At 38.8% G+C, this 15,171-nt stretch overlaps 1 protein-coding gene across 1 annotated transcript in view; it reads right to left on the bottom strand.

The window, feature by feature from the left end:
* The window catches only part of PAXBP1 (PAX3 and PAX7 binding protein 1), a 34,839-nt gene that overhangs the window by 1,805 nt on the left and 17,863 nt on the right, over positions 1-15,171 (bottom strand). The window contains exons 9-17 of the mRNA XM_082723823.1: positions 13,746-13,845; positions 13,545-13,660; positions 11,768-11,967; positions 10,594-10,738; positions 9,810-9,931; positions 8,347-8,423; positions 7,896-7,962; positions 3,545-3,691; positions 1,475-1,629 (exon numbers count right to left, since the gene is read on the bottom strand). Coding sequence (XP_082579949.1) covers positions 1,475-1,629; positions 3,545-3,691; positions 7,896-7,962; positions 8,347-8,423; positions 9,810-9,931; positions 10,594-10,738; positions 11,768-11,967; positions 13,545-13,660; positions 13,746-13,845 — 1,129 coding nt within the window. The remainder of the gene's footprint in view (positions 1-1,474; positions 1,630-3,544; positions 3,692-7,895; positions 7,963-8,346; positions 8,424-9,809; positions 9,932-10,593; positions 10,739-11,767; positions 11,968-13,544; positions 13,661-13,745; positions 13,846-15,171) is intronic.

Here is a 15,171-nt window from a genome sequence, read left to right as displayed (position 1 = left end):
GCTGGACACTGCTGATCCAGGCACCACTTTAAGAAGGACTGTTTTAGGGGCGCCTGGGTGGCTCAACTGGTTAAGCGTCTGCCTTCAGCTCATGTCATGATCTCAGGGGTCCTGGGATCAAGCCCTGCATTCTCCCTCTCCTTCTACCATTCGCCCTGCTTGTGCTCTGTCAACTAAATAAAATCTTGAAAAAAAAAAAAAAAAAAAAAAAGAATGACTGTTTTAACAGTTGGAACCCTGGTGAGAAACAGCACACAATGTGACATTATTAGCTGTTTCTTCTCTGCAAAACTGTAGCAAGCAGCTTTTAGGGAAGGATTATATTTGCAAAATTTTGTAACCCACAGGGAACCTACTTTATGGGCTCTGCACACAGCAGATGCTTATCACAGAAGTTCTTTCTTTTCTTTTTTTTTAAGATTTTATTTATTTATTTGACAGATAGAGATCCAAGTAGGCAGAGAGGCAGGCAGAGAGAGAGAGAGGATGCGGGACTCGATCCCAGGACCCTGAGATCATGACCTGAGCTGAAGACAGAGGCATTAACCCACTGAGCCACCCAGGCGCCCCTGAAGTTCTTTTCTGTAGAAAAGTGAATCCCCTTTGTTGATATTTAACTTCTCAACAAAAACAGTTAAGTATATATAAATCAAAATGACCCAGGCTATGGATGAAGTTAAAATATAAATCAAAATTTACCTGACAAAATATTTTACCACTAAAATCTTTACTATCTACTTGGTTTTAACTTTATTGTAAGAGGTAGCTAATTTTCTCAAGAAAATAAGGTTTTTGCATGGAAGGGAAATGAGGAAAAAGAAAAACGTTTTGTTAGAGGGATATGACTAATGGTGTATATTCTAAAAAGGAAAACTATGACATTAGGAAGAATATATCAAATGAAACAAAAAAAAAAAAAAAAGAAGAATGGTTCATTTATTCTTTTCTTCCTTGCAACCCCTGGTAAAATGTATGTACAAGCTGCTCCCCAAAAGTCACGAGTGATGACCTTTATTCTATGATATGGATAAAGGAAAACTCCACACAGAGCACAATTGTCCCAAAACTGGCATATAACTTTTCATATACTTAAGTTTCAGTGACTAGCTTTTTGAGGGTTTACATCTGTATAATGAACCTCCAGAGATTAAGATCCATGACACTCTAAGAGCCTGAAATCTCCCCCAATTCTTGAAGGGAGGGGACCTAGAAAACCACAGTTCATTCATTTGCCTTAGAGCTGGTGCTTATCAGAAGTCCTTCCTAATCCCTTCATAAATAATACACTGAAAAAAAAATTAGGTAAAACTGAAAAAGAAAAAATCATGGTTCTTTTTGGTGGTTTCCAATACCAAATCAATGCACAGTTTAAAGTAAAATATAAACATGACTCTAAGACATTTTAATAGTACTAAGTGTGACAAAAACTGAAGACTCTAGATTACCATTTCATTGAACAATTACAGAAAATTACCTTGCATTTCTTTTTTCCACATCGGAACACCCGATACTGTTTCTATAGATTGTGTCGGCTAAGTGTACAAGGTACCGACAGAAGTTTTCTAACTGAGAAATAGTTCTTTCTCCTTTCAGGTTCATGAACCACTGCTTTGGGAAACAGTTGATTACCTACGGAGAAGACAGACATAAATTAACAAAATAAAGTATCTAAAAGCTGAACCTATACAACAAGGATTATATGTGAAGGCCTGCTATTGAACTATACATAACCAATAGCTTTGACAGGATATTCTTTTAAACCTGACTTTCCATATTAACTATACAAATAAACCTGAATATATCTGTATTTTTAATTTCAACAGATAGGTACTCAAAACAAAAGATAAATAACCTTCAATATTTAAGTAAATTAGGGACATAAAATTGATAACCAAATGCTTCATTTTCCTGTATTCCAGGAAGCCCTAAAGGAACTGAATTTTCCTTTTATCAGTAGCTTTTGACATAAAAACATGTATAAATATCACACTGTAGCCCCTCCCCATCCCCAACAATTTAGTGAGGAGGCACCCGTGCTGGCCCAGAGTGGGGTCAAGAGAGCATTGTACCAGGGGAGCAGCTTAAGGCAAGAACAGGGCACGAGGCTGGTACAAAATCCAAGCAAGCCAAGGCTGACTGCACCAGGGTGAGGGCAGTGTATTAGCAGGATTCAGTCAAGTGGGCAGAGAAGGCTCCCCACTAAAGAACCCAGGCGTGCTTGGAGAAATGACTGATTCCCGGGCTGGAGTCAACCAAGCAAATGAGCCTGGAACATCATGCACCAGAAAGCAAGAAAGTGCTCCCCCAAAATGAGATGACATGTTACAAGGTCACGGAGGTCAATCTGAAGGGAATCAAATGAAATCTGGGACAGTTTCTGCCAAAGATGCCGAATCTGAATCCAATCATGAAAATATCCAACAAACCCAAACTGAGGGACACTCTGCAAAATATTCAGCCCATCATCATCAGAAATGTCAAGGTTTTGCAAAGGTCAAGGAAAGACAAAAACTCTTCCAGATTAAAGGAGACTAAGGAAGACATGACAATTAAATGCCAAGAATGATCTGGGAACTTCTTTCGCCAAGAATGTGATATTATTGACATAACTGACAAAACCTCAATAGTCTCAAAGCTTAGGTGTAACAGATCAATGATGTTGATGGTTACATTTTCTAATTATATGTAAGAACATCCATGTACATATGAACAGACATAAAAGTATTTGGGGCAAAGGAGTACCATGTTAGAAAATTACTTTGACATGGTTGAGGGGAAAAATACTTTGTATTGTACTTGCAAATTTTCTTTTCTGTTTCAAAAAGTTTTTTTAAAAAGAGAAATTGGGAGTGCCTGGCTGGACCTCTTGGTAGAACATATGACTCTTGATTTAAGGGTGGTAGGTTCAAACCCCATGTTGGATACAGAGATCACTTAAAAATAAGATCTTGGGATGCCTGGGTGGCTCAGTGAGTTAAAGCCTCTGCCTCTGACTCAGGTCATGATCCCGGGGTCCTGGGATCCAGCCCCGCATCAGGCTCTCTGCTCAGCAGGGAGCCTGCTTCCTCCTCTCTCTCTGCCTGCCTCTCTGCCTACTTGTGATCTCTGTCTCTGTCAAATAAAAAAATAAAATTAAAAAAAAAAATCTTTAAAAAATAATAGTAATAAAAAAGATGAAGCTCTGTAACTCCCATAAAGTAGAAAACAAAATAAAATTAAAATTATTTCTTAAATGAGAAAGGGACTATACATCCAACTATTAAACATTTATTATTCTAAAATTATAACTTTTATTATTACCTGCCAAAATAATGATATAATAGATATACAGAAGGACAGATACAAATGTTGCAGTACACATTTTTATGTAAAAAATGATGAGGGCGTTCAGAACTACCTGGGAAACAAACAAACTGTCGACATTACACCAAGGTCCATAATCAAAGGACTTTTCATAAAATTCTAAAATCTCTCTTCTAACAAAGGATACAATTCATTTTAATTTACATGCTTTAAAAATTACAACACATGTCATTTAACTCACATTTTGGGCTTTTTTGATGCTGTCATCTCCATATTCTGAATTCTGAAAAGCCATGAGAATGTATCTATTTAATAAACCATCTATTGACAATTCCTGAAGAGTTTTATTCGAGAAAATGCCATACCACTGAAGAAAATTCCCTAATAGCTAGAAAGAGAAAAGAAAATTATTCTCCCTCATAATGAGATGTAATTGACATATAACATTGTATAAGGCATACAATATACTGACTTGATCTAAGTATATGTTGTGAAATCATCACCACAGTAAGGTAGTATCCCTCACCTATTTTTTTCCCTTGTGATGAGAATTTTTAAGATCTATTCTCTCGGCAGCTTTAAATATACAACACATTATTACTACCTATAGTCACTATGTTGTATATTACACACACACAGAATTATTTTACCTTGTAACTGGAAGTCTGTACTTTTTGACACCTTCACCTAATCCCCCAACCCTGGACTCCCCACTTCTGGCAACCACACACATCAGACCTGTTTCTAGAAGGCACTGTTAAGCAACTAAATTAAGTCAAAGAAAACAGTTACGGAGTAAAACTACCTTATGAAATACACTGGACCATGTTTTGCCGAAGTACTAATTAACAGGTTTTTTTTTTTTTTGGAAAGATTTTATTTATTTATTTATTTGACAGACAGAGATCATAAGCAGGCAGAGAGGCAGGCAGAGAGAGAGGAGGAAGCAGGCTCCCTGCCAAGCTGAGAGCTCCATGCAGGGCTTGATCCCAGGACCCTGAGATCATGACCTGAGCCGAAGGCAGAGGCTTTTAACCCACTGAGCCACTCAGGTGCCCCCTAATTAACAGTTTTAAAGGGTCCCAAAGTTGCCTCAAATGACTGAGGATATGAATTTTAAGTTTTAATTAATTAAGATTAACTAAGACATAAATAGCCACATAGGGCTAGTGGCTACTTCATAGGCCACTGCAAAAACACAACATCTTCCACTGTGATACCAAGTATTGCTGGGCAAGCACTGATCCTTCGATAAATTTTCTTCATTCAAAATCATGCTTAAGCGAGTCCTACAGCCATCCACAAAAAGATGGAATTCTCTTTTTGACCACAACACGGCATGTTTACCAGATCTCGCAAACCTGAACTGAGCTGTCACTTCAACTGCTCAAGCTCAACACATGCAAATCAGAAGCCAGTATTATAAAATGGGAGTTCTCAACCCACCCACCATAAAAATTCCCAATTTCTCAGTATTTCTCAGTTCAATTCGTGGTATCATTATCCAATCAACTGATTAGGTCAGAAATTTGGATGTCATTCTTCACCTCTCCCTCAAGTTGTTTGACCACCTCCAGCCACTGTGTTCATTTCTCTCAGACCCTGTTGCCGCCCCCTAATCCAAGCTGCCATCATCACCTCCTGAACCTCACAGTTCCTCAGTGATCATAAGCATTAGCTCTGGAGGAGTCTTTCTCAAGCAAGGGCTCTGAGAGAAATTAAACCTACAGAAAAGAATTTGAATGACTCCTTCCTTAATTTTCCCAAAGATGGTACAGCAAGTAGCATTCTAGATGCAGGGAAAAGAGAATTCACTACGCTCAGTGGAGGACTTGGGGCATTAGGTATTGATTATTTCACAGACCCCAGCTGAGAAGATCTCATCAGTCAGACTGGCCTCAGTTAGACTCCCATTTCTACACCGAACAAAGGAATGACTCTGGGCTGGTTATTCTGTGCCTACCATCACAGGACTAGAGTGAGAATAATAGTGTCTAGTTATAGGCTACTGTGACAATTCAACAAGATAAACAATAAAGGGTGTGGCACAGTGCTTGGCACACAGTACATCCATAATAAATTTTCACTGCTTTGATCCATTATCCACACAACAGCCAGAGTAATCTTGATAACGGCAATTTGTAAATGTCCTTTCCATGACCAATATTAAATTTTCAAGAAAGGTACACAAGCAATTCAATACAGACAGCCTTAGCATTATTTATAACAGTCAAATTATGGAAGCAGTCAACTGTCCATAGATTGATGAGTAGACAAAGAAGATCTGGTTGTGTATCCACACCCCACCCCCAGAATATTATTCAGCCATCATTAAGAATGAAATCTTGCCATCTGCAACATGGATAGAGCTACAGAGTATAATACTAAGTAAAATTAAGTCAGCCAGAGAAAGACAAATACGATTTTTCTCATGTGGAATTCAGGAAAACAAACAAGCAAAGGAAAAAAAAAGAGAGAGAGAGACAAACAGAGAAACAGACTTAACTATAGCGAACAAACTGATGGTCCCCAGAGGCAAGGCTGGGGAGAGCGGGCTGATGAGTCAATCAGGTGATGGGGATTAAGGAGTGCATACATCATGATGAGCACTGAGCAATGCATAGAATGGCTGAACCACTATACTGTACACCTGAAACTAATACAACGCTGTATGTCAACTATACTGGAATTAAAACAAAAATTTTAAAAATTAAAAAAAAGATGGCCTTTTCAATAAACAGTTCTGGAACAAATGAAGTTTAATCCAGGCCCCATACCTTAGGTAGAAATTAACTCAAAATGGATCATGGACCTGAAACCATGAACTATCTACATGAAAGGATAGGAGAAAAACTCTGGTCTTGTGTTAGGCAAAGATTTCTTAGGTATGACACCCAAAGCACAACCCATGACAGGAATAAGTGATAAACCGGACATCATCGACATGAAGAACTTCTACACTATGGGAATGAAGACAAGCCACACAGGAGAAAAGCAAAACTCTACAATCCATACACCTGATATGAAGAATTTGTATCCAGAATACAGAACTCAAAGCTCAGTAAGACGATTTTTAAAAATGCAAGATTTGGGCACCTGGGTGGCTCAGTCAGTTAAGCATCTGCCTTCAGCTAAAGTCATGAATGATCCTAGAATCCCTGAGGCTGGCTCCCTGATCAGCAGGGACAGGGAGTCTGTTTCTTCCTCTCTCTCTGCCCCACCCCCTGCTCTGCCTCTCAAATAAAGAAATCTTTAAAAAAAAATGCAAAAGATTTAAACAGATACTTCACTAGAGAACATATACATATAGCAAATAAACACATTGAAAACATGCTCAACATCATCAGTCATTTAAAGAAACACAAATTAAGACATTATAACAAGAACACTACACACCTAGTAGAATGACGCCAAAAAAAAGACAACAAAAGAAACATCAATCCAAAACTGACAATACCAAGTGTGGTACGTGGTGAAAATGAGGTATAATTAGATAGCATTAATATATTGTCGATATGAAAACCAGCTTTGCGCCAGTATTTATCCAACTGAAATGTCAGCTCACATACCCAGAAAAAGCCACTATGCAAATGCAACAGCAGCTTTAATTCATAATCACTCCAAACTGGAAAAAATCCAATATTCCTCAATTGGGGAAAGGATTAAAAAAAAATATAGCAACTTGTGGCATCATCTACCTTACAAAGGAACACTACTTAGCAGTAAAAGAGCTTAACCACCAGTAACAGATGACAACACTGATGAATTTCAAAAAATTATGTTAAGTGAATGAAGCCAGACTAAATAATTCCATTCATAAGGCACCTTTACAAAGAAAACCACAGGACAAGAAAAAGGGGTGGCCATGGTGCAGCAGTGGGCTTGACTACAAAGGGACATGGGGAATTTGGGAGACAGAAGAAGTGTTACGCATCTTGATCTGGACAGTGAACACAGGTCTGTATGTAAATTACAGCTCCTATACCATCTGGGAAGTTCCTCTCCCCACCCAAGTCTGGCCATCTTGGACTTTTCTCAGTTTGTCTAGCGTATGCTGCTCTTCCTTACCTCAGGGACAGCCTACTCACTCTTCTGGTCTAATAATCAAATAGCACCTCCTCGGGGCAGTCAGGGATCTTCTGTGACTCACCAGTCACGGTCTCTGTGCCCTTATTCTATGCTTCGATTCTACCTTGAATTTCTCCTTTCAGGATTCACCACACCTGGGATAATACTGGTTTGCTGCCTACTATGCTGGATTATAAACTCCACGAAGGTTCCACCTCTGTCATATTCAACGCTATATTCCCCAACCTAGAAAAGTAACTGGTATTCTACTCGCTGAATAAAGAACTGTGGCTTAGCAAGGCATTTTGCTGGCTAGTTTGGACCTTGCTTTGGAATTCAATTATATTTTCTTGTGTGGAAACATCACACCTGAATAAACTTTTGGAATAAAATTAGTTTGTAAAATGGAATTTGTATACATACGTCAATCTAAGCCTACAGATTTTCTTAAAGAGCAAAATGCCTTCCAAAATATCTGAGTCAAACATAATCTGAAGTCTTTTAGATAGCCTAGAGACACATACCTTAACTGAAGACCAAAACTGTCGTTGAAAAAACAAGTAAGGCCCAGAATTTTTATTTTCCAAGACACTAAGAAAAAAAGAGAAACATGAGCAAATATTTTATATGTTAAGTGCCAACTGATTCCTGGAAAAGATTTCTACAAGTAAAATAGCTGAATAAAAGAAATTAAGTAATTTTTCAAATTTTCAAATAATTATATTCCAGAAGACAGGTTTTAAAAGAAAATGGAAATTTACTAAGAGACACAAAAGGACAACAAAGAGCATTACTTGCTTTAGTCTGCTTAACAGAACAATTTTTCCACTGAGCTAGTCTCTTTGGGTTACAGGTTTACACTAAATAGGTATGGTTTGTATTTTGAGCTACCTTTAGTTTTTCTAGAACTTAAGAAGCCTTCTCTGGAAGATAATGGAAAATATTATCATCTTTAACATTCTGAGAGTTACTTACTTTTTGGGATATAAGGGCATGAAAACATCGTCATCTAAAGTTCTCCTCATTCTTAGTAAGAGGGCTTTTAGGTACACCTAAAGAATTAAAAACAGAGCACACTTATATAAGTGTTATGATAAAACTTAAATTTTAATCTAAATCAGTATTCAATTGCAAGTCAACAGTCTTCTACTTTCTTTACCTTCCTTACTTGAAGGCATTAAGGTCTTGAATACTCACTACTCCCAGTTCAGCACTCAACTACCAGGCACTGAAGCCACTTAGAAATCTATGAACCCTTCAGCTACTAAATATATATCACTAAGATTTAAAATCAAACACATAATATTTTTCTCAAAAGGAAAATGTGAAATGAAAATGATAATGGACAGCACCTTTTCCAGGGTGCCTGGATGGCTTAGTGAGTTAAGAGCCTGCCTTTGGCTCAGGTCATGATCTCTCTCTAGGCCCTGGGACCGAGTCCTACATTGGGCCCCTTGCTCAGTGGAGAGGCTGCTTTTCCCTCTCCCTCTACAGCCCTCACTCAAGCCTTCTCTGTCTCTTTCTCTCAAATAAATAAATGAAATCTTTAAAAAAAAAAAAAAGGAAAAAAAAAGAGCACTCTTTCTGTGTTTAAATTCTTACTTAAGAATGCACAGAGTGATAGCAAAAATCTGATGTTTGAAAACTAATTGTTTGTTTTTAAGGATTTATTTATTTGACAGAGATCACAAGTAAGCAGAGAGGCAGGCACAGAGAAAGGAGGACGTAGTCTCCCTCCTGAGCAGAGCCTGATGCGGGGCTCGATCCCAGGACCCTAAGATCTAAAGCTGAAGGCAGAGGCTTTAACCCACAGAGCCACCCAGGCGCCCCAGAAAACTAGTTGTTTTATATACTGTTCAAATATTTTAACAGTTAAATCATCAACGGTTACCCATTCTAGTAGTTTTACATTTTTCTTTTTCCAAAAAAAAACCCCAAAACAGTTCTTAAAGGGATTTCTGATTAGTTGGAAGTGGGGAAGTGAGAAAGATGAGGGGCTACCTGGAGTAATGACATCCCCCTGCCAGAGAGAGTTGAAAATTAAAAACGATCATCTCAAATCTCATATATTTTGGGCTATAAAGGACCAGAGGGCCTGAGGGAATCAGATTTTCTGGCAAGCCTTAGAACATAACCACTCTTTCCGTCAACTCTTGCTCATCTTTTAATTTTTAAAAAGACTTTATTTATTTGCAAGAAAGAGAGAGAGTGTACGCGTGCGCAAGAGCAGTGGGGAGAGGCAGAGGGAGAGGGAGAAGCAGACTCCCTGCCAAGCAGGGAGCTGGATGCAGGGCTTGATTCCAGGATCCTGAGATCATGACCTGAGCTGAAGGCAGCCACTTAACTAGCTGAGTCACCCAGATGCCCCAACTCTTGCTCATTTTTGAAAGAAGAGGGAAGGAAAAAAACCTTTCACAGATAATAAACCATTAAATTACCTGTGTATTTTTGTTTTCTGCATTCACTACTGAAGGATATCCATTTATTAATTTTAGTGTAATTCCAACCATTCTTGAAGTCTGTGTTGTAGAAAAAGGGTCCCACATATTTTCAGCTATTACTATGAAGAGAAAAGTAGGATGTGTTGAGACACAGAAGTAAATTGCAGCAGACTTAGACCGGCTGTCAAGCAGTCCTCAATTTACAAATGCCAATCCTGATTTACTTTCTCTCTCTCTAGATGTAAGGTCCACTCTTCTTTGTCCTCTTAACTGTGGAAACGTTGAAGATTAGGCAAATGTGGGGAGAACATAGATTCATTCTATTCTCTGCTGCTGGGTGATTTATTAAAATTGGCAGGGAAGAAAGGATTTCTATATCCTAGAATATGCCTCAGCATCCAGAATTCCTAATTAAACTTGAAACTCATTTTTAATATTTCGAATAGGTTCCCATACCAATGATTCCTAATCTTTTTTGAGAAATTGATGGAAGTAACGAAATTTCTCCCCAGGAAAACGCATATTCCCCCTGCCAAAACTGTGTTCGGTTTTGCTTTAGGTAGTACTTAAGAGTTTCTAAAATTCATCTATGGATCAATTACTGCCTCCAACTCTAGGCCCACCCCGAGTGGTCTCCAGTCCTAGGTTAAGAGATGTCCACCCTTTAGCCATCTCTGAACCCAGTGGTTATTTTATCATTTATAATATAACTTCCATGAGGGAATATGCTCTCGTTAAAAACAGATTTGGAAAACTCATGTTCAAATTCAGAAATCTCTACCTGTTAGTTTCGGAAGAATCACCTTTTCCACAATGGTGGGCAGCAGCGCAACATCTACATCATCTTTCTCTTGCTCTCGTTCTTCACAGCCATAAAACAGCAAAGATTCAAACCATAGCATATTCTCAAAGTCACGACATTTTGCCTAGAAAAAAAGAGTATTAAAAGAGAAACATTTAAAATGCTTGCGATTTCTGCTTCTAGCCCTGGTTAAGAGGAACTCAGGAACAGGATTTAACCTTCAGTCGTAAACAACTAAAGACAAACTACATGAAACATCCATTTTCAGACACTGGATACATGCAGTACAGGACTATGACCACCCCCTCCAACCCCCACAGAGAGAGCATCAAATGAGGTGAACCCCTGGAGGGAGGCCGGAGCAGGGGGGGGGGGTCACAGGCAGAGCAGTCTCGCTTAGTTGTGGAGACAAACACTGGAGTTCAGGGAGGCCAAGACAGTTGGAAGCTGTGGGGCAGAAGAGAAAAAGAACTCCAAAATGCACACAGGTCCCCTTGACCTCTGCTGTGTACTAAGACACACAGGCACAGGGTGAAACTCCACAAGGTCTGGCAAAGAACAACTGCCAGCTGGGGGCCAAATGGTTCAGTTTTTTCAGTTGTTTCCAGGGCTCCAACCTCAGCCCTCTTCTCCTTACAGTCTACACAATCAACACAGCTAATCTCACTCATGCCCATGGCTCCGTCCACCTGCAGGTAACCTCCAAAACTCTCTCTTAAACATGATCACTACACATATATAGGACCCTTATATACCAGGCCACCAGGTCCTCTTGATTCCACCTCCTAAGTTTGTCAATTTGACTCTCCCAATTTCCATTACCCCCGACTCAGTTCAGGTCCTCATTTCACATCTGCCTCACCCAGCTTTCCAAAGAGGTTCCAAGATTTTCTAGGATCAAAGGACCAAGGTCTGACTATTCATTCACGTTCATATCTCAGTGTCACTACATGTCAATTTAGTTAACTGAGAGAAGCACTGTGTGGAACTTGAAAGTCACAAAGGGCTCTCTTGAGAAGGAAGGGAGCGTAAAGATCATGACATTATACAATTTGTATTACAGCCCTGTGCCCAACCTCCCCTCTAGCTTTGAGGTTAAAATTACCCAGGTACCATGTTATGTTGCTTTGTACTAGTGACACAAGCCACTCACTTCAAGAGGAGTCCAAGTGAGAAGCTGCAGCCGTATAAGGGGGTTGAATAGCTTTGGCAAACAAAGACCGATATAAGCATCCTTGTAGGACAGATAGTATTTTGAACGCCATGCCTCAAACTGGGACTTAATACAGTCGATTGAATAGAAACTTTCAAGGACATCTTCAAAAACCTTGCTGGACTCCTTTGAAATGCGATCTAAAGACAAAAATAAAAACAACAAAAATCCCACAGAGAACCGTTACTTAGCATGTAGAAGAAAAAACACAATTCAGTATTTTCAGCATAACTTCAGTATCAGGTAAACTCATTAACAGAGAAATCATTACTAATCATAACTTAACAGAAAGCATAAACAGAAGTAAGTTTAGGTTTCAAATGTCTATTATGCAAACCAGACTACAGGCAGTGCTCATGTGCATGGCTCTAATATGTACCATTTCCGGGCCCCAGAGTTTAGTTAAATCCCACTTGTCCCCCAACTAGTCAGTTCAGTTTTCAGGTACTGCGGAATATTAACCAAGAGTAATTACATGACGTAACTGCTCTTCAGTCCACAAATCCCTGTATAAATATCAGATGTGCATCATGATCAGTGATCAAGTCTAATCAAGTCTTCAGACCTAAACAGCAGCTTACATAGAAATATAGTGAATGGAAAAATTAATACTATGAGAAAAATCTAGAATTTAGAATGTAGGAAGTTCAGCAAGATAAGTGGCCTGGTCTCTTCAAAAACTTAATGTCTTAAACAAACAATGGGGGTGCGTATATGTGTATATGTGTAATTCATTAATTCTAGGGGGAAAATGCAACCACCAAAAGTGGGGCAAGAACTCTTGTATGGATCCTGGTTTGGAAAATACAGAATAATCCACAAATACAGTCCCAAGAGTTTTGTTTTGGGGGAACTGCTACTAAACAGACACAATATAAAGAACTTTTAGTTAAATATGCGCAAGTGTTTAAAGTATCATGGTGTCTACAGGCTACTTTCAAATGGTTCAACAATATACACATGCGCACGCGCGTGCATGCACACACACACACATCCTTCAAAAAGTTAAGGCAAACTTGGTTAAATGATGGTAAGAACTGTTGAATCTGGGTGACAAGTACATGGGTGATCACTGTGCTATTCTTTCTAATTTCTGTTTAAAAAGATTCAGTATAAAAAATGGAAGAAAAATTGACTTCTTCAACTAAGTTCCAAATAGCTTGCAGCCAACAGAATTCCAAATAATCACAACCAGTGGTGGGAAATGAAGAACTTCTGAAGACTCTTCCAGAAACGCCTGGCACACAACAGTATTTACTACTCATCTTGGTTGAAATTATTCAGAACTCCCCAAACCAGGAGTTTACTTCAGGGTTGAGTGTCCCCTGTCCCAGCTCTACATTCCTAGGACAGGATGCGTTAGGGCTATTCTTGTGATCGGACACACTTTTTTTTTTCTTGTCACTTAAAATTCTATGGTTCTGAAGAGTAATATCACTTATTACACAAGTACTAAATAGTTTCCATAGTGTAGTGGTTATCACGTTCGCCTGACATGAGCACTAAATAAAGCCTGTGACCAGGTGTCATCACTACTTTTGAGACCTCATCATCATTATATTCAGTTAATGAAAATGGGTGCAAGTTTTTCCCATTAAGAAGAAAGTGACTGATTCCAATTCAGGGGCCACAAAATTTCACACCATCTTACAGTAAAAAGCACACCCAAGTAGAAACCAAAGTGGCAATGAATCTCACTTCCAAATAAATGTCTGACCTTTTTCCAGATTGAAATTTGTAATATCTGTAGAAGTTTCTTCATCATCACTGGAAAGGCCTTCAAGGTGATCTGCCATCTTACCGGTTTGCTCTCTGGCTTGTCTCCGACGAGTCCTAAATAACAAACATCATGTTCCCAAACCAGATAAAAGATTCCTCCCTTTGCAAACAGAGCAACAGCAAGCATTTTTAAAATTACCTTCTGGCCTCCCGTTCTGCAATCCTACGTTTTGCATGCTCTTGATACAGTGCCCGATCTCGCCCAAAGGAATCAAGATTTGGTGCCATCAGAGCTTTATCTGTAAAACAACGATGGTTAAAATTAAAAGCCTTCCTTCAACAATCTTGAGGAAAGAGTTTGCACAGAATAAGCCATAATGATAGACTGTTTGCTAATCTCAACGACAGGATTCTGTGGTAACTGGTAAACCAGATAGTTTTATAGTTTAGAGCAAAACTCAGTATTATGCTGTGTACCCATGAAAAGGAGTAGAAAAATAAATGGAGAGTTCAATAACCCTACACAAAAACAACTGGACTTAATCACTTATTTTTATATCTACTTGTAACAGAACTAACTGGTTGACACTATCATGATGACCAAATAAATTAAAAATCAAAATTACCTGTGCAAAGGGAAAATAACAGATTACTTTTAAAGGAAGAAGTTAAGCATCCATATATTGAACGATACGATAGAAAAGAAACATGAGTAGGAAGGATGAGAAAACAGCTTTGTTTCAGGAGTTTACTAATTTTTCCTGTTTATTCTGATTTTGCTGTGTAGAAACTTATTCTTATTACTATTTGTAGAATAAAGGGCAGAATCAACATATAGAATGAAAACTGGATCTAAGAGAACCAACCTATGCTTTCTCAAACAAATTCTTTCAAAGCACAATTCCCTTCTTTTTTTTGCTTATTTCCTCTCTCCCTCTTTTTTTAACTTTCTGGGACAATTTTCTAGCCTTAGCTTCCAACCTTCCTATTTAAATTTGTATTTCCGTTACTATCTTTTTAATTCCTAAGAGATGGCTCTTATTCTGAGAATACTTCCTTTCTACAGCATCCTCTACTTCGCACATGTAGGCACCTCCTATAACCTTCCGAAGGATAGCAAATCTTTTTTATATTTTCTTTTGCTGCCTGCATTGTCTTTGTTTCCTCAGTCCCTTTGGTTCTACTGTGTGTGCTGCTCTTTCTATGATCAGTGACCACCTCATATAAAAGAATGAAACTGGGAGTGCTGTGGACAAAGGGGGGAGGTAACTAAAAGGTCTCTCCATCCGGTCCCTGAGACAGAGTCTTACACTGGGGGCTCCCAGATGTTAGCGTCTCAGGGTCTTTTCTCTGGACCCATTCTCTTTCTCCAGAGAATAGTCCCCTAATCTCTTGTTTAGGGTAGGAGAAGGAGTGGGGGCAATACCTGTAATACTTCGCTCATTTCTACATTTTATGAAGACAGTCTGTAAGACAGGGGCTGTAACAGATGCAAACAACCCAAGGGACATGATGCAGGGAAAATCATACATAAAATAAATGGCACCAATTTAAGGCTTTTGATTCTTCTTCCCCAATATCAGAGATGTGCCGCCAATAGCAGCAAGAGGAAAAAACAAACCCCC

This window comes from Mustela nivalis (assembly GCF_964662115.1).
Source record: "Mustela nivalis genome assembly, chromosome: 1".
Taxonomy (NCBI): Eukaryota; Metazoa; Chordata; class Mammalia; order Carnivora; family Mustelidae; genus Mustela; species Mustela nivalis.
Note: the sequence above shows the minus strand (reverse complement) of the source record. Positions and strands in the feature narration are given on the sequence as shown.